Source organism: Aspergillus brunneoviolaceus, assembly GCF_003184695.1.
Source record: "Aspergillus brunneoviolaceus CBS 621.78 unplaced genomic scaffold BO95scaffold_54, whole genome shotgun sequence".
Classification (NCBI taxonomy): domain Eukaryota; kingdom Fungi; phylum Ascomycota; class Eurotiomycetes; order Eurotiales; family Aspergillaceae; genus Aspergillus; species Aspergillus brunneoviolaceus.
This window is the reverse complement of record NW_020290784.1, coordinates 60,522-77,735: the sequence shown is the minus strand read 5'-3', so window position 1 is coordinate 77,735 and position 17,214 is coordinate 60,522. Positions and strand designations below refer to the sequence as shown.

The following is a 17,214-nucleotide window of genomic DNA, read 5'->3' as shown; positions in this document are numbered from 1 at the left end:
CTGCAGCGTTGACGTTTAGTCAAGCGACGTGAAGAAGGATTATATACACGCAGCCGGGAGAGATTGAGGTAGATGAGATCATGAGGGGGAAGGAGAAACGAAAAGACCAGGCGAGAAGCAGCACTATTTCAAGGCAAAATGTCGGCCCTCCTTTAGGATTCAGGGAGGAATCACGCAGAATGCCCAACTGTGATCCAATCACGAGCGTTCAGAAGTCACTGCTAGACCAAGATAAAATTATCGTGCGAATAAAGCCAGTTGTTCCAACCAAGGGGAATCAGGCCGACTACCGCAAGCTGGCCTGCATCCATTCGCATAGCGTCCAGACAATAATGGATGCCCAGTGAGTCCACGAGGCATCAAGTCCCCGTCCGGACAGCGCTGACTCCTATCGGTAGGTCTTCGCCCCTCGCCAGAGGTCCATGGCGGATACTCTTTCGGTGAAGCTAGATCGAAACTAGCGATGAGGGGAAATTGCTCAGAGGGACCGCCAGGTCACCGTGGGGGAGGCCGGCGGACGGTGCGGTAGGTGGCCCTGCCCATGGCGGACGGGGCGCCTATCAGGAAACGGTGGGGAAAGCGTCGGAGCCAGGTGCAAACAACGGCATCATGTCAGAAAAGAAAGTTGGGTGAGGCGAGAGGGTCCTTGAACGAGGTGGACGATAGGGATTGGCAGGAGTGGAGCATGGCCATGTCCCAAAAGGGAGAGATGCTGAAACCGCGATGAAGGGTGTCGGCCATGCAGGAAGAGCCAACAGCAACCGAACTCAGACGCTGCAGAGAGGGCTCTTCGCTCAGTCAGGGCCTGGCATTGGGCCTCCTGATCTCAGAATTAAATCGCCGGGGGTCACTCAGAACGAGCAAGCAACGAATGACGGTCAGGCATGACAGCAAACAGCCAGTCTGGGGAGCCACTGAGGGGCAGCCTGCTGGATTGATGGTTTGTCTCGTTGGTTCCTGCTTCGGGCACGTCTGCTGCTGCAACTACTAATTAATGGACGGTGTGATCTGACCGCCAGAAAGTGCCCCTCTTTATCGAATTTTCCCGTGATTCGAAATTTCTGCGGACTAGGTGCCGATGCATGGCGAATCATGCAACAAAGAAGATTATAGATCTAGGCGACTGTCGGAGATAGAAAGTCGGGGGCAAGACTCAGGGGAAGGGAGGGAGGCAAAGAGGCAATTTTCCTAATCTCATGGCAAGCCTGGATTGGTACTCCATCCGACTAAAGTGCGACCCATGTAGATGAGTACTCAAAGAACAAGCTCAGCGTACCGGAGAGTGTGAGGAGGGGTGATCGTCAAAGCATTGACGTGCATATCAAGAACACCTCACAAGGTCGGCAAACCATGCTGGGGGCCGATATCCGGCAGCTGGCGGCGACAAGGAAGGAAGCCAGTCGGTGATCATCAGGATGTCATAGCCTTTCGATGATTATGGTATGGTCCGAGTGCTCAGGAGTAGGGAGTATTCCATCGCAGACTCCCAGTACAGGAGTCCGTACCTAGACTAGATGGCGGGGCCATGGCGAGGAAAGGCGGGCGATCCACTTGCTGCTGGCATGTCTGCATGCCACGTCGAACAGGCGACTTCGTTTTCCAGCCACCAGCGCACCAATCAAGTAGGATTGTCAATGATTATTGAGAGGCAACCACGGAATGGAAAAGAAAAAGAAAAGGAAGAAGAAAAAGAAATCAAGGAAGGAAGAGTGACCCGAGTGAGTGAGTGAGTGAGTGAGTGAGTGGTGTGGGGATGGAGATGTAGTTCAGGATAAGGAGAGAAGGATCGGAGAGAGTGGAAAAGACCTTAGTATGTATGAATGAATACTGTGATTAACTGACTACTATACCTACAGCTTGGAGTAACTTGGTACCTACCTGGTACCGTGGACCGTCTATACATACATACCTACTATGAGCCTGGAGCAGGAGCATGATTGCCTGATTGGGAAGGAGTGGCTTACCGCGGCGGGCCGGGGTCACTGGCAGGCTCCAGGCTCCGCTCAGTGCCTGAAGGTACAGTACAAGACAACAGTACATTACACTAAAGCACCACCACTACTACTACTACTACTACTACTACTACTACTACTACTACTACTACTACTACTACCAACACCACTGTCCATACTTGAGGTATCCTCTGGCATCCTCTGGCATCCTCTGGCAGCCAGCTTGATCCTATCTACCTTCCAGGCCCTCATCACTCTTTCTTCGTTCATTCTAGCTTCCCAGTTGATTCACGTCCTTCCTCCCTCGATCCTTCCTTCGTCACCGAGCAGGGGTCTCGAACCATCTTTTATTCCCTCTCCTACACGATTCTTACTACCTTCACGAGTAATGACCTCATCCCGACTCATTTTAACGCCCGCGGATTTCCCTTTACACTCACTCTTCTACTATCGACCGACTACAGCTCACTGGATCGCCGGGACGTCAAGGGCCGATATCAAACCTACGTGAACTGAATAAGGGATTCAGCCAATACCCAGTCCTTCCCTGCCCTGACTCGTCCGTGGATCTCCTGTCATCTAAACTGCAAACTGCAAACTAAACCATTGAGATATTCGTTTCATTTTTTTTAATCGCTATATGTGTGTAGGCAATTGGTGTCCGTGGATTGTGCGCTGACGGAATTCCACGGATACAGGACAGGGCTTGGGCTCAGGGAAGTCATGAGCCACCGGGTTATCACCAGCTTGGCTCACATTCACAAGTAGGGTACACACACACACGCAGAGAGAGAGAGAGAGAGAGAGAGAGAGAGAGAGAGAGAGAGAGAGCGCGCGCGCGAGAGAGGCAAGGATAAGTATAGACAATGTCTCGCAGGGGATAGTCGAATCGGCGGATCCCCGGTGCAGAAACATGCGGAGAGCGGTTGTGGCCGTGGGTCTGCGGCAGGATTCCCATTGCCGGCCTGCCGACCAGGAAGCTGCCAGAGAAAAGCAAAGCGTTACAAGAGAGGTCCAAGTCATGTGGGATCATTGGGTTGGGTTCGACTATCACATCGGCCTCCATCGGGCGTGTAGCTGATACGGCAGCGAAGCGAAAAGCACACGGAACAAAGACACCAAGACATGCAAGAGCTAGTAGGCGATGCAAAATCCACACAGGTCAAAAGTGACACAGCAAGGAACGGCAGGTCTTCGTCCCCGATCGTCACCCGGATAACCTCCAGCTCGCAATCCAACCCCGCATCTACCCCCCACATTCACGCAAGGAAATTCGTCACCTCGTCAATCTGGGGCCAATGTTCGGACAAAGGAAGGCGTCATTCCAGCAGTTGGGATCAGACGATGTCCCACACCTCCTCCGCGGCATGGCAGAACTTGCTACAGGCCACACTGGCACTCAGACTGTAATTGCTGATACTGATCGTGTCGTCCTTGAAGGAATCGGCAAAGTCATCGTGACCCTTGGCCATGGCACCCACAAAGATACAGACACTCTCCTTGGGGCCGAGGGACTCGATGTAGTCGCGGGTCCGGACGACTGGAGCCTCGAAACTCAGGGTCACTTTACGGCAGTTGGGCGGCAGGTGATCGGTGATGGGGTTTTTGATGACCTTAAGGAGCTTCTCCTGGGAGTTGGTGGAGCGGATGGACAGACGGTGCAGAAGCTGCACCATCAAGCCAGCAAAACGCTTGAAGGTACGGGGAATGCGGACAGAGGGGTTGACTTCGATCAAGACCCCTTTGGCGGTATGGATGAAGATTTGGAGCTTGCCAGCCTTGTTCACAGGGGAGTCGAGCAGGGTAAGCAGACACTAATGGGGCATATGCGTTAGATGCTTTGCGGTTTTGAGAGAAGGGTACAAGGGCGGGTAGCAACCTGATGTGTGATGTCTGGACGAGCCTCACTGATATCCCGGTTCATCTTGCGCATGACACCAATATGCTCATCGCTATTGAGGAGCGAATACTTCTCGTCGCGACTCGAGCCATTGCGGCCGCTAGAAGCGCGGTAGGTTTCCAAGCTGGCATGGGAGAGGACGACGATCAGACGCTGAGTGTCCTTATCATGAGCGGGAATCGGAACATGTTGCTCTGCGACGAGCTGAGGCAATTCAGGCGGAGGGCAAGACTGGGTCCCTGGCAGTTGATTCGGATTAGCGGCCATACTGGAGATAAAGCGACGGTAGCGAGAGGACAGAGAAGCGAAAAGACCGAAGACCCGAGTATTCAATCGAGAGATAGGATGGTAGAGGACAGAAAAAAACAAAAATGATAGCGATTAGGGTATTCGAAGAAGGCTGATAAAAGTGATCGGATGATCGTCGGTGCTTGACAGGGACGGTGCTGACAATGATGGCGGTCGGCGCGAAAAAATGAGGGGAAGAGGGGGAAAAAGCAAACAGAGATGAGGTGGGAGAGAGAAGGCCAAGGCGGCGGGCGTGTGAACCCTTCCATCATCTAAAAACCAGCCTCAGCCTCGGAAGAGAAAATTGGTATACATACTGGCGCGCTTTCTCTTGCCGGCGCTATGAAGAGAGGCGTCCGACATGATGACAGTCGAAGTTGAAGAATTTAAAAAAAATGTAACTCTTGACGAAGCGAGACTGTTTGTCTGGCGGGGGTGCAAGACAGAAAGTATAAATAAGCCGACTGGGGAAAAGAAAAGAACCCAAGATGGAGAGAGGATTTTAAAGCGCAAACGGAGTTTTTAAAGGACACGAGCGCCGGATGGATGGATGTCTTCGAAGCACAGCTGACCCGAACGAGTTAAAAGCTGGTGTAGAATTATTTCCTGGCTGCTGATCTTAGTGCAGCCACAATCCTTCGAACTGGCAGCACGACGGGGGCACGCAAGAGAAGTGACCGGTCAAATAGGTGGGAGAGCAGCAAGAAGGCGAGAATCAAACGACAGCGCCTCTGATTTTATAGAACAACTGTAGTATGGAAATGAGCGGGGAGCGGAGGAGGAGAAGGGAGAGGGGGGGGGGAGGCGAAGTCGTTATACGGTATAACAGGAGACGAGAAAAATTCCGTGAAAGAGGAGGAAGAGGAGGAGGGGTAGAAGAAGAAGAAGAAGTAATATTTGAAGAAACCGAAAGCGCAATCACAACCGCAACAGCAACAGCAACAGTCGTAGCAGACGCAATAGCAGGAGGAGTTGAAAGAAAGAAGAAAAAAAAAGGTCACTAAGACAGGCAGAGTTTGGGTTTCCGCCCCAATCAGGAAGCGCCGGTCCAGGCCCCCCGGAGCCCTCTTGCCAGCCGAGTACTATAGTCAGTATGGGTATGATCGGAGACATTCTCCCTCCGATAATTGTGCTTTTGCTTGCCATTCGGCCGCTGATGTGCTGCTTGATCAATTGCTTAAATCCCGAATGCTCCGAATCGATACTCCTTAAAAGTGGTTTTCTGCAGATTGTTATCCATCAGTATCTAAGTTAGTGCTCTATCTACTGTCTCCATCCTCGGTCGGCGGGATGGCGTGCTACCTACGGAGTGCATGTTATCGATAGCAGTGGATGGCCTCAGGTACCAATTCAATTCCATGGTCAATTCCTTGTCAGCTTACTGTACGGAGGAACCAACATTCCAATATGTGTGACTACGTGTGCTTTACTCTATGCTAGTTGACTTACTATATACTATATAGTAAGTGCTAGACTTGACAGCTACTAGTTAAGTAGAACTTGCCCATTGCTTCCTTCAGGTCTGACGTGAGAAAAGTCGCCAGTCTTCTACCGGATTCTCCGGTTGTGACAGCTGCCCTGGTCCATGCCCCGGTGCAGCGGGAGCAACCTCGTAACATGATCATGATTCGAGGTGCAACCCACGAGAAAATTCGGATGGCAGCCAGTGGAAATCGAGTTGATACTGTTGTCAAGGCAGATAGCTCATGTCCGACGAGGGCTTCCCTCCCAGTCCCGGTCGCACCTCGCCCAATTTCCCATTGGGGTCTCATCCGGACCCCGGTCGCAGCTGCTCCGGTCGAATCCTTCCATGTTTTCCGTTCATCACAGCTGCGGACTCCCGGACTCCATCTACTCTCTCGATCTGCTTTTACGGACGGACCTTTGGCCTGAAGACCATGTCGATCAGGCGGGGTAGAGATTCTTATCATGCTGCTCAGCAGTCCAAGCTCTGAGCACCCGCCAGACTCTACCCCATAGCCGCGAGGAATGCTGGGGAGGAGGCCGTGGATGAATGAGAAGCGTTCCTACTGCCGAATAGGTTCTGGATTGCAGCTGTTGATGCCGTTCTTCCAGGGCAATTCCATGTGTGCGGTGCAGGTGTGTCGCCTCCGCATCAAGTGAACAGAATCCGAAGGGGTCTGAGGTTACCTTCCCAGCAGGTTTTGTTCCCTCGCAAAAGAAGAATGTGATCAGTTCACATACCTAGCTATCTCTGCGGGCAAACGCAGGTGGATGGACTGTGCGCGAGCTCGCTCCGAATAATCAAGAAAGGTAAGTAGCCAGCAAGGGCGAGGCGGGAAAAGCGAGAAGAGGCCGAACGGATGGTCTCTTAGGCATGCATGCACTGGGCTGGTCGTTTAACATAGTACCTCCTGAATTCTACTCTTTCCAAGAAGAATTCCAGAGAACATAAATAGGATTCCTGGGGCAAGAAGACACTGGCTCGATGAATTGAGAGCTGAGAAGGGAAAGGAGCTGTCACCCCACAGGAGCTTGGTTGGGACGAGGACGAGTCACATCTTACGGGGTTTGGTTGACTCTGATTGACTCTTTGCCTGTCTACGTAGTGACACCTAATTATTCATAGTGCGCACTTAGGATCCAGTATCATGGGAGTAAATAGGGGGGGGGAGGGGGGAGAGGGGGGGGAAGGGGGGCAAGGGGATGATGGTCTGTGTTGAGTCGGTACTAGGTAGTTTGTTGCCGATAGACAGGAGGTGCGAGGTGACGACGACGATATGAATAACAATAATATGATGCTGGGTGATGGGTGATGATGATGATGATGATACAACAACAGTAACAGCAACAGCAAGCTGGCTGGCTGGCCCTGCCTATGAAGACTCAGGAAAGGTAATCATCAGCCTGTTGTAAGGCGAACAAAAGGCAGATCCCGGGGGCCTATTGTTCCACTTGTAACACCTGCTGTCGGAGAGGCTGGCGGTTGATTGGGTCGAATCAGGGGAGAAAAAACCGTCTTTTTGACGCATCCTGAGCAACGCCACCGGGAGAATGCCAATGGGATGAGTTATGGGATCTAACTTACAGCATCTACTGTACCTAGTATCATTGTATGGGAGTACATGTGTAAAGTAACTACTATGGTGATGATGATTATGATATACAATACAATGTTGGAGGAAATTCTAAGCAGTGCTTATTATAAATTGTTTCTGGATCTTTCGCTGTCGAGTACTGAGTGAGTAGTACGGAGTACTTGGTGGGTTGATGGAGAATGAATAATAAATCAATAAGTAACTTAGTCAATTGAATCAACTTGAATGAATGAATGGATGGAATGAGGAAAGGCGTTAATTTATTCCTGGTCGTTATTCTCTTCTAGAAGTAATATGACCGAATGGGGACTAGTGACCTCACGCGTTCCCGTCGATCACCGAATAATTATTATTATTGCCATAAGGTATTTCCATCATCATCATCGCCGCCGCCGCCGCCTTCTTCCATCATCTAACTATCTCTTGCTCTTTCCACCTCCCTTGACTTAACCTCCAAAAAATAATTATTCCTATTTCCCTTCTCTCCATTACCCTACTCTCACTTTGTTGGCCGTTGACTGAAATTCATAATCTCTTCATCACTGCCCTCACCTTTCCAAAATACTCGATTCTTCACCGTCTCCTTACTCTCATCTGAAAGATCTTCCCCCCCCTCCCTCCCTCCCTCTACCTTTCTTCCTATAGCTTGCCCCCCCCCCCCCCCCTACCATTTCTAGCCTCATCCCTCCCTCCAGCACAAGTGATCCTGCCTCCTTTACAGACGCCATAGATGATTTACCTCGCTTGAGTGTGTCGCTCGACTTAATCCAGGGAGATGCCGTGGACTGTGACAAATTCATTCAAGCGGTGAGTTCCCCCTTCTTTGAAAAATGGAATGTCTGCCTCACTGACGCGATCGCGCTCCTCAAGAGGTCTCATGATGAAAACTTACGGGCGTCCGCTGTGGCGCGTATATGACGATGACCAGGGACCCGCCGCCAAAAAAAGACGCGTCGCGTTATCCGGCTTCGACTCGGATGAGGCGGAGAATAGTATTCAATATGCCATCCGAGAATCATCCGCTGCCGTGCTATCCAGTCCATCACGTCGCAACTCAGTCGTGCTCTCCGAAGGAACTCAGGATGATGATCTGTCGACGCCTCCATCGTCGCCCCCGCCACGTTTAAGCCCCCCGCCCGCCAATACGCGAAAACCGACTTTTGCCTTTCTCAAACGCAAGCACACTGCCACCAAAGATGCTGCCGGTAACAGCACGCCTTTAACCGAGGTCAACTCCAATAGTGTGCGTGCCTCGATGGATCCCCCAAAGAAGAAGACGACCGCCGCGGCCGCGACGACGACGACGGCAACCACGGCAACCACGGCAACCACGGCAACCACGTCAACCCCAGCGACACCGCAATTGCAACAACCGGGCGCTTTGAAGCAGATGCAGATCGATGTTGGCTGTGAGGTGCGGCGAACTTGTGCGACCTGCGGTATGGAATATGTGCCCTCAAATGCGGAGGACGCAGCAACGCACAAAAAATTCCACGAAATGAACTCGACAGGGGTGGATCTGGGCAAGGCATTCATGCGCGCCAACGCATCTCGTTGGGTTTATGAAGCCACTCGCTTTGACGAGGGATATGTAGTCATTGTCGATCGCAAAGCATCCCCAACGGCAAAGAACCAGGCCAAGAAAGTGCTCGAGGTCATTTGCAAGGAACTTTCTTCCCCCATCATCGAAGACGAAGTTCTATGGAGCCAGACAGAGCCACCGGTTCACCTACGCAAAAATGGCACGACGGAGAAGATAGATCGCTACAAGGTCTTCTTACACATGAAGGATAGCCGCTGCGTGGGGGCCTGTTTGACCGAGCGGATTTGGGAATCCCGACCGATCCAGAAATCCTCCGCCCCGGCCCCAGGCACCACCGACTCCTCGGTCACCGTTCGCGACGAACACCACCCGGCTATCGTGGGAATCTCTCGGATCTGGACTTCGGAATCCTCGCGTCGCAAGGGAATTGCCATGGATTTATTGGATTGTGTGGTCAGCAACTTCATCTACGGCATGGAAATCCCCAAGGAACAGATTGCCTTCAGCCAGCCGACCGCGAGTGGCAAAGGTCTGGCGCAGTCCTTCTTTGGTAACGACGAGTGGCACGTGTATGACGAGCAATGAATCCTCGATTGAACAACGGCCGTGACCTCTGGGGCCGGCAGCCTGCCACCCGGATGCAAATTACCTCTCTATTTTATTTCTTTACTTGTCTTCTTGATACACGGGCGTGTTGATACCCTGCTTTCTCGGGCATTGACCTTGAAGAAAGCCAATACTGTGATGATGACCATTTATTAACTACTACTTTTGTGTGTCTGTACTGTACAACTGACGGTGTTCTATTGGGTGGGGGTATGTTGGGTTTTGTGGTTGGTCTTTGCATGCTTATGTTTTTGTTTTTGTTTTTCTTTTGTCCTTCTCTTTACTATCTTCATTGTAACATATACCTCCTTTGGATTTTATCAGACTCATAACCATGGGCATCATTGTTGTTTTTTCATTTGTCAGATGTTGTCGGAACCGGTTCAACGGTCCTTTGGGAAGGGGTAGAATGAGCATCACAGTTACAGTTACAGTTGTTACAGTCACTCACCACTAGGTAACCTACCTACAATAAAGAAGACACAACCCAGTTTATGAGCTCGTATAATGCGCACAGCTACTCATAGACCTCCTGCACAGTAGGGTACAGTACAACAATACTTGCATTAAGGCGTGTGTTTACTCTGCGGATGGGTTTGTGGAAGCCGCGCGGGGAATCCGGGATGAATGAATGAATGAATGAATGAATGAATAATGAATGGGGGTCTCTCTCTCTCTTCCTTACTTCAACTACTAACTTACTTACTACATCCTCCCCCTCAGCTCAGCAGCTCTTCCCACTCCCACTCCCACTCCCCACTCCCACTTCCCATCTCACTCTCACTCACTTCAATACCTCTCTCTCTCTCTCTCTCTCTCTCTCTCTCTCTCTCTCTATCTATCTCTATCTCTATACTTCTAACTTCTAGACCTAGACTTTTATGCTCTTACTTTCTCCCTTCCTTTCCTCCCCTCTCTCATGGTCAGTGCTGCTCTCCACTTCCTCCTTCGCGATGTCTGGATCCAATCCTTTCCGCCCTAGCCAGCCCGCGAGTGAGTCTCTTCCGACGGTTCCGGATTGCTTTCATGCATTCATTCATCGCAGCCTGGGCGAGGCACATCTTCCATCCATTGACTTTTGACTGTTCGAGTGATTGTTGTTGTTACTGACTCAACGGCATCTTAGATACTACTTTCCCCTCTCAATCCAAGACAGTCTCAATCCCCTACAGTCCAGAATCTCGCGTCTCCGTGCCTGAACCTTCACCGTTTCCGGGGTCGAATAGCTTCCCCAGCTTCTCAACCTCCACGCATCCGCCCGAACTCGTCGACTCCGCTTCGTCCGATGATCAATCCGATACAGATCCGTTCCATCAACCTTCTTTCGCCAGTGACCAGGAAAATGATCACCATGACGACGACCAAGATACTGACGGGTCAATCGTCGATGCTGTAGACTCACACCCTTCGGTATCGGCAAGGTCACCGGCAGTGCAGCCAACCGCTGCGGTTTCGCAGACAATCAGGACCAAGAACTATCACACGCAACGTCGGCCTGTGGCATCATGGCAAGAGAATGCCCACCCAATGGGACGAACCGGCTCTTCTGTGTCCCTTGCCTCGACCGAATACACCCGTACTTCTGACGGCAGTACCCCCGATGTCTCTCAACCATCCCTGCGGTCAGCAGGCCGGGTAGAGCTGGGAACGCCTTCCTCAACCGATTCTCGTCCTCGTCCGCTTGCCAGCCGTGCCGTAAATCGTGACAGAATGCCCCCCCCTCCGCCGCCCAAGAGTCACCATGGACGGCTCATCAATCCTAGTCCGGGCGCCACATCTTCTCACTCCCAATCCACTCCCGGTCAATCCTCCAGCCGATTCTCCCTCCGTGGTACACCCTCAGAACCATCGTACTCACCCCGTCCAGCCCAACCGGCGACGGACTACTTCTCTGGCGTGGAAACGAGCTGTTCCACCCAGTCAGCCCCGGTCGACGTGCTTCGTCGGAGCCAGTCGCAATCCAAGCGGCCTCCGACCCCTCCATTGAGCCGCCGACATAGTCAGATGCGGCGGTCAAAAACCACTTCCGCTAAAGTGAACCCGGTACGACTCTCCATACCGCCAGAAGCAGACGCTACAGCTGCTGCTGCTTCTGTGGCCATCCCGCCCCCGAGTCCGAGCTCGTGGTCCTTGCACCCCACCCGGACACGAGATCCCCGCCTGGCCAGCACGCCATCCGAGGAGTCGGTGCCGTCCTCGTCCTCCTCAAACCGCCTTTCACTACAGATTGATTCCCCCACCCCGTGGACCCCCAGGGAGCCTGGGCGGGCGGCCTCGCCCAGTCCCTCAATCAAGCGCGCCTCGCTCCAGAACCCCCCGCCTCCGCCACCGCGGCGCTCGCGCGGATCCGGCAACCACAGTCCAGACAGTGTGCGCCTCAGCCTCCGGTCAAGTAAGCCACCGGTCGCCGCTGCGAAAGATGACTATATTCCGTATCCGTCGAACGCCAACGACATTTTGGCGGATCTCACCCGATTACAGAAGGAGGTGGATGACCTACGCGGTCACTACGAGAGTCGCAAGGCGAGTCATTGAAGACCGCTAACTTCCAGCTTACCGATCACATATACCATCCCATAGTTCTGTATCGTTAAAGTTGTGTAAACATGTGCGTTGAAATGCAACGAGCGACGAAGCATAGCGGTTTCTTTTCTACTTTTGCCTTTTCTTTCCTCGAGTCTATCCTCGGCTAAGCTTAATGGTTTGCATGTCACTATATGAAATACGATTCTAGTGGTTGGACTGATCCTGTACCATCCTATTGTTGGGAGTTTATATTATTTCAGTCTCACGCTTTCTTGTCTCCGCAAGCGAGCCAGCCAAAATAATCATTATAGAATTTCCTTGCTCTCCATGAGTCCAACGGTCAGTAAGCCGGCTAGAACAGTGGCACACCCTCCGAGTCTCATGACCCATCCGGTGGAGGCATCCCACGGCTCGGCGCGGGGTTTCTGTAACGCGCGGAAGATCAGGCTGCTGACGGCGCTGGAGATGATCTGCGGGAAGGAGATTGCGACGTTGTGGAGGCCGAGGGTAATGCCTGCTTGGTTGGGAGCGGGTCTCTTTCTGGATGTAACTGGTCGCTGGGCTGTCGCGGCCCTTGACTCTGGATCGGTCCTGCGCGCTGCCGGATGGCGACTACCGTGTGCTTTGTCGTCGTGCTGGCGACGCGCGATCTCCGTGGCCAGGAGGGCCCAGGGGGCCCAGGAGGTGATGGCCCAGGAGATCCCGATGATGCCGGTCATGATGGATGCTTGGGCCGGGGTGGAGATGAGGAAGGTACTGAACATGCAGAGGGCGAAGAGAAAGTGGGACAGAAGCCAGGCGCGGCGGAGGGTAAGGCCGCGGATGGTGGGGATGTGGAGGAACCGCGAATGTAGACGGCTCCAGCTCCTGCTGTGAGAGCTAGGAGGATAGGGTGGCTGCTGATGGTGGGATGAGAGAGATGTCTGCCCCGAGGGGACGACCAGATGAGGCAGGATGATGCTGGCTGCGAAAGAGACGATGGCGTTGACGAGGAGCGCGAGCGTCGCGATGCGGGTTGCGTCTTCCCAGATCTTATTCACATCTTCTTCGGGGAGGTCGGGGTGTTGGTCGAGGATCGGGTTGACGTAAAGTTGGCCGATATAGGTGGTTGCGTAGAAGAGGAAGGAGAACCATGCGAACCACGCCGGGACCTGAATCAGGTAGATCCGTCGGATTCGGCTTGAGAGGCCGTGGACCGAGTCTATGATGGAGCGGAACAAGGACGGAAGGCCCGCCCTGGTCGATGTCAAGGGCTCGAGGCGCGGGTCCCTTTCCTGTATATAGGCACAGCTAAGAGACAGGGTGACTGCCAGAAAGACGCTGGCGATGACCGAAAGGCCTTTGAATTGGGTATTCCCTAGGGCTGGAAACGTTTTGGGGAGATCCATGCCGCCCAGAACATAGCCGAGGATGTTTCCAGCGCCGTTGTGACGACTTGCCCAGGCATTGGCGGACTCCTGTTGATGAGCAGGCGCGTTGTCTACAATGAAAGCTCGGGTTGCCGCCTGAACTGTGTGCTTGTCAGTTGAGGCGCCAGGAAACGGCGGTGGGGTTTGGCTTACTGGTGTTGATGGCAAAGTCTTGACAGTACATCAGCAGTGTTGCAACAACAAGAACTGTCGTTCGCACTCCATCTGATTGCGCATCGACGCCGAACAGACTGAGCGTACCACCAACAATTTCCCGTACCCAGGCCAGAGTCAGCAGACAGAAGACAAGGACTACTCCACCCAGGGCCATGAACGGTTTCCGTTTGCCCCAGGCAATGCGACAATTATCGCTTCGTGCGCCGATGTATGGCTGCACAATGATACCGGTCAAAGGCCCTGCAATCCAGACAAAAGCGAGCATGGCCTTGCTCATTCCCAGAGAAAGAAGATAGGGCTTATATGTGAATTAGTCATGGGGGTATGTGCAACGAAGTAACCATTGTTGAAGGCTGAATTGCCCCTTACCGATCCACTGGAGTGTTGAACTGACCAGACAATCTGCAGACTGAATATGCGACAAACGAACCAATTAGCCCCTCTAGTCGATAGTAGACTCAACAGTTTACCCCGACTCACCCTGACATGCCCAAAGTCAGGACAAAGAGATACCAACTGCTTCGAGGTGCTTCCAACAGCTCAGGTCGGTCTTGAGCCATTGGAAGACTTGAGGACTCCAAGCCTGCCTCAATCCGCCCATCCTGTATTAGAGGCTGCGCCTCGTGGTCAGGCTCCGTCATGGGCAATTTCTACAGGAAATCCACCCTGTGACACGGAAGTCCGTGGGAAAGCAGGAAGTAGAAGCGGAAAATTGGGTTGAGGGGGGGGGGAAGGGGGGGATGAAGCAGATGATGGTCAAATCTGAGAGAGGGGCAGAGGAGGGAATGAAGGGGGAGAAGTTGTTAAGTGTAGAGAAGAACTATAGTTGGATAGTGACAAATAATAGTAAGTTACTGACAGCCGAGTGTACTGACAGTTAACGTTACTTACTGTAGCTACCCTGACCGCCTCGGAAGGGTTACTGTAGAAATTCCAATCTTGTTGATTTGTTGATCAATCATTATGAAGTTCGGTTCATTGACCATACACTAACTATCTCACACTCTACTCTACTCTACTACATGTCGATCGGATGAGCACAAAAAATGTGTCAATGTAGAAGAGGATGTTCTACTCTGGACGCCAGACAAGAAATGATGGATACTTGAGGGCCAGTCAACAATGGTTCACTAACACCAACCCGGTTAGAAAGGATTGACTGCATGACCCCAAAAGGTGATCGATCAATAATACATACAGTACAATAATAATAATATTAATCAAATCAGATTCCGATAAACGTTAGAACTTAGAAGAAGCAGACGCCGATTGCGCCTTTCATCGGTTGCCTTGTCCTTCCCTTATCACTTCTTCTTTCTCTTCTTCTTCTTCTTCTTCTTCTTCTTCTTCCTCTTCTTCCTTTCTCCCTCTTCTCCCTTAAACCCTCTTCCACTCTTTACCCTTGATTCCTGCGGCTTCGTATTCTCTCGTTCTTCGAACCAGCACAGCACCTTCAATCGTTGCCAGTCGTTGCCAGTCCCACCTGTGAAACGCGGAGAAGAGAATCAGCCATGACCACCACCACCAGTGACCTTCCCCGCATAACTGATGCCACTAAAGGTACTTTTCATTCCCACCCAAGCAACCCTCACTACCACTTGGTTTTTTCTAGTAGACTTGGGAATGATAGCTAATCCCATTTCCCTTCCCCCCCTTCAGTGTGGACCACTCTCATTACGAATACGGCATATCTTCCAGGACTGCTCACCTTGGAGTATTCGCTACGCAAAGTGGGCTCCAAGTATCCCCTAGTCGTGCTCTACACAGACTCCTTTCCGGATGAGGGCCATGCCGCCCTCGATGCCCGCGGCGTTCTGAAGCAACGGGTCCCCTATTTGCTGCCCTCAGTCCCCAAGGATTATGTCAACGACGTGCGCTTTTACGATTGCTGGAGCAAGCTTACGCCCTTCTCGCTCGTCGAGTATGAGCGGGTGGTCCAGCTCGACAGTGACATGCTGGTCCGCCAGAACATGGATGAGCTGATGGATCTTGAATTGGACCCCCCGGCTCTGGCAGGAACTGGACCACGAGTTTTCGCTGCCAGCCATGCCTGCGTTTGCAATCCGCTTCAAAAATCCCACTACCCGCAGGATTGGTATGCGACCATGCTGTGCCATTGAGATACATGAAGAACTGACGAGACAAGGATCCCATCCAACTGCGCTTTCACTTCCCAGCACTCGAACCCGGAAGCCGCCCAGATCGAGGGGGCACCGCCCACAGCCGGTCTGGGGATGCCCAATGGTGGCTTACAGGTGGTCAACCCGTCCCCAGCCATCTATGATAAGATCGTTGCTCAATTGGCTTCGTCGGTCACATCGAACTATGAATTTGCAGATCAATCTCTCCTCTCAGACGTGTTCCATGGCCGGTGGGTGGCCCTTCCATATGTGTATAATGCGTTGAAGACCCTACGATGGGAGGGGGTGCACGACGCCATCTGGAGGGATGATCGGGTCAAGAATGTGCATTACATCCTCAGCCCTAAGCCTTGGGATGAGCCCGAGGAGATTCGGAAAAGCCTAGTGCCGCGCTCCAGTCGAGATGCTTCGCACGCCTGGTGGTGGGAACTGACGGAGGAGCGGCTGCAGGAGGAGCGGGAAAAGGGGGTGAATGACCAATTTTAGACTTACTCTAATAAGATGGCTGTTGGAAAGTGGAAAGTGGAATTGAAAGGACATGTCAGATCAGGCGAGCGATGCTCTATGAATAGCCCCTCCCCTTGAGGCAGCAGTAGCTGAATCTATGGTGGTGGCAGCGATGGATTCAGAGCTACTGAATCTGGTTCAAGGAAGTGCTTTTCTGATATTCCAGGAAGGAAACGCCACGATGATGGATGGCCACCTCTCCATTTATTATGATTTTTCCAATATGGGACTTGGGAGGTTGGATGGAGCTCTGACTTGACATACCTAGTACGTACTGTACAAGAGTACTGTACAGTACTCCACCGTTCAATATTTGAAGCCTGAGGCATCAATACAAAGAACCCCCACTATCACCTCTGGTCGTACTCCGTACTCTGTACTCCGTACGGTCATTAGCTTCACTGAGTGTATGACATCATGGGAACACCGAACTGGGGACGGAAAGAGTGGTTGCACTCCAGCTCTCCAGGAGCGCTGAGCCTGAGGCAAATCAGCGGCCATTTGGTAGACTAAACCGGCCAAAGAGAGCCAGTCCAGCCAGTACCTTACGTTACAGCCAGTAATTCCTCTCCAGCACGGGAAATCTTGTGGACCATAAACTTCTCCCCATCCCCCACAAACATCCCAGACATCCCAGACATCCCAGACATCCCAGACTAGCAGTGGATCAAGCAACTTGGAAGAACGGCGACTTGTGCTCACTTACCCAGATAATTAACATAAAAGGAGGCGACTTCATCCACTTCATCGTCGCATCCCCTTCCTCTCCGGTGGCCCACTCATCAGCCTCACTCTTGCGCCCTCCTCCGTTCACCACAACTACTTGCCGCCTAGAAACTACACCTTCCCATCCGTACTCTACGTCTGACTATACCATACTATTGTTCTATTCTTATCAATCTATCAATCTTGCTGGCATCTGAAAGCTCCCACCATTGTGAAACCTTCCCAGGAGACCGAGGGAGAGGCAGATTACACCTTAAATAACCGGCCTGGAATGCGCCATCCTCCTCAATCCTCGCCTTTGTCGTCGTCTTCCTTCTTCTTGTTCTCACTCTCCTCCCTCTTCTTCAGGGCCCCACATATCCTCTTATCTACTTTCAGGG

General features: G+C 52.2%; 6 protein-coding genes across 6 annotated transcripts; 3 read left to right on the top strand and 3 right to left on the bottom strand.

Moving 5' to 3' along the window:
* The first annotated feature begins 1,452 nt into the window (after nt 1-1,452).
* On the top strand, nt 1,453-2,525 carry BO95DRAFT_208501 (uncharacterized protein). The gene has a single exon (XM_025581094.1). The coding sequence runs from the start codon at nt 1,915-1,917 to the stop codon at nt 2,461-2,463; it is 549 nt and encodes a 182-aa protein (XP_025439868.1). The 5' UTR covers nt 1,453-1,914; the 3' UTR covers nt 2,464-2,525.
* A 1-nt stretch (nt 2,526) lies between these two features.
* BO95DRAFT_208589 (uncharacterized protein) lies at nt 2,527-3,113 on the bottom strand. The gene has a single exon (XM_025581096.1). It carries the CDS (start codon nt 2,973-2,975, stop codon nt 2,589-2,591), a length of 387 nt encoding a protein of 128 aa, XP_025439867.1. The 5' UTR covers nt 2,976-3,113; the 3' UTR covers nt 2,527-2,588.
* On the bottom strand, nt 3,113-4,541 carry BO95DRAFT_208595 (18S rRNA pseudouridine methyltransferase). Its single transcript, XM_025581097.1, has 2 exons — nt 3,832-4,541; nt 3,113-3,766 (listed from the first exon to the last, which is right to left on the bottom strand). Exons 1-2 carry the CDS (start codon nt 4,117-4,119, stop codon nt 3,290-3,292), a joined length of 765 nt encoding a protein of 254 aa, XP_025439866.1. The 5' UTR covers nt 4,120-4,541; the 3' UTR covers nt 3,113-3,289.
* A 3,054-nt stretch (nt 4,542-7,595) lies between these two features.
* Nucleotides 7,596-12,161, top strand: BO95DRAFT_394310 (uncharacterized protein). The gene is made up of 3 exons (XM_025583689.1): nt 7,596-9,309; nt 9,757-9,790; nt 10,475-12,161. Exons 1-3 carry the CDS (start codon nt 8,035-8,037, stop codon nt 11,881-11,883), a joined length of 2,718 nt encoding a protein of 905 aa, XP_025439865.1. The 5' UTR covers nt 7,596-8,034; the 3' UTR covers nt 11,884-12,161.
* On the bottom strand, nt 12,032-14,247 carry BO95DRAFT_208364 (putative sucrose transporter). The gene is made up of 4 exons (XM_025581093.1): nt 13,941-14,247; nt 13,830-13,869; nt 13,437-13,758; nt 12,032-13,384 (listed from the first exon to the last, which is right to left on the bottom strand). Exons 1-4 carry the CDS (start codon nt 14,099-14,101, stop codon nt 12,180-12,182), a joined length of 1,728 nt encoding a protein of 575 aa, XP_025439864.1. The 5' UTR covers nt 14,102-14,247; the 3' UTR covers nt 12,032-12,179.
* Nucleotides 14,248-14,735: 488 nt separating this feature from the next.
* Nucleotides 14,736-16,452, top strand: BO95DRAFT_445135 (glycosyltransferase family 8 protein). Its single transcript, XM_025587074.1, has 3 exons — nt 14,736-15,020; nt 15,120-15,555; nt 15,607-16,452. Exons 1-3 carry the CDS (start codon nt 14,972-14,974, stop codon nt 16,085-16,087), a joined length of 966 nt encoding a protein of 321 aa, XP_025439863.1. The 5' UTR covers nt 14,736-14,971; the 3' UTR covers nt 16,088-16,452.
* Nucleotides 16,453-17,214: the final 762 nt, after the last annotated feature.

Coding starts and splice junctions, on each gene's coding strand:
- BO95DRAFT_208501 (XM_025581094.1), top strand. CDS start 1,915: ATGAGCCTGGAGCAGGAGCATGATTGCCTGATTGGGAAGGAGTGGCTT.
- BO95DRAFT_208589 (XM_025581096.1), bottom strand. CDS start 2,975: ATGACTTGGACCTCTCTTGTAACGCTTTGCTTTTCTCTGGCAGCTTCC.
- BO95DRAFT_208595 (XM_025581097.1), bottom strand. CDS start 4,119: ATGGCCGCTAATCCGAATCAACTGCCAGGGACCCAGTCTTGCCCTCCG. Junction 3,767..3,831: donor GTCCAGACATCACACATCAG/GTTGCTACCCGC, acceptor ATGCCCCATTAG/TGTCTGCTTACCCTGCTCGA.
- BO95DRAFT_394310 (XM_025583689.1), top strand. CDS start 8,035: ATGTCTGCCTCACTGACGCGATCGCGCTCCTCAAGAGGTCTCATGATG. Junction 9,310..9,756: donor TTGGTAACGACGAGTGGCAC/GTGTATGACGAG, acceptor GGGAAGGGGTAG/AATGAGCATCACAGTTACAG. Junction 9,791..10,474: donor TTACAGTTACAGTTGTTACA/GTCACTCACCAC, acceptor ACGGCATCTTAG/ATACTACTTTCCCCTCTCAA.
- BO95DRAFT_208364 (XM_025581093.1), bottom strand. CDS start 14,101: ATGACGGAGCCTGACCACGAGGCGCAGCCTCTAATACAGGATGGGCGG. Junction 13,870..13,940: donor CTGACTTTGGGCATGTCAGG/GTGAGTCGGGGT, acceptor TCGCATATTCAG/TCTGCAGATTGTCTGGTCAG. Junction 13,385..13,436: donor AGACTTTGCCATCAACACCA/GTAAGCCAAACC, acceptor ACAAGCACACAG/TTCAGGCGGCAACCCGAGCT.
- BO95DRAFT_445135 (XM_025587074.1), top strand. CDS start 14,972: ATGACCACCACCACCAGTGACCTTCCCCGCATAACTGATGCCACTAAA. Junction 15,021..15,119: donor CATAACTGATGCCACTAAAG/GTACTTTTCATT, acceptor CCCCCCCTTCAG/TGTGGACCACTCTCATTACG. Junction 15,556..15,606: donor TCCCACTACCCGCAGGATTG/GTATGCGACCAT, acceptor TGACGAGACAAG/GATCCCATCCAACTGCGCTT.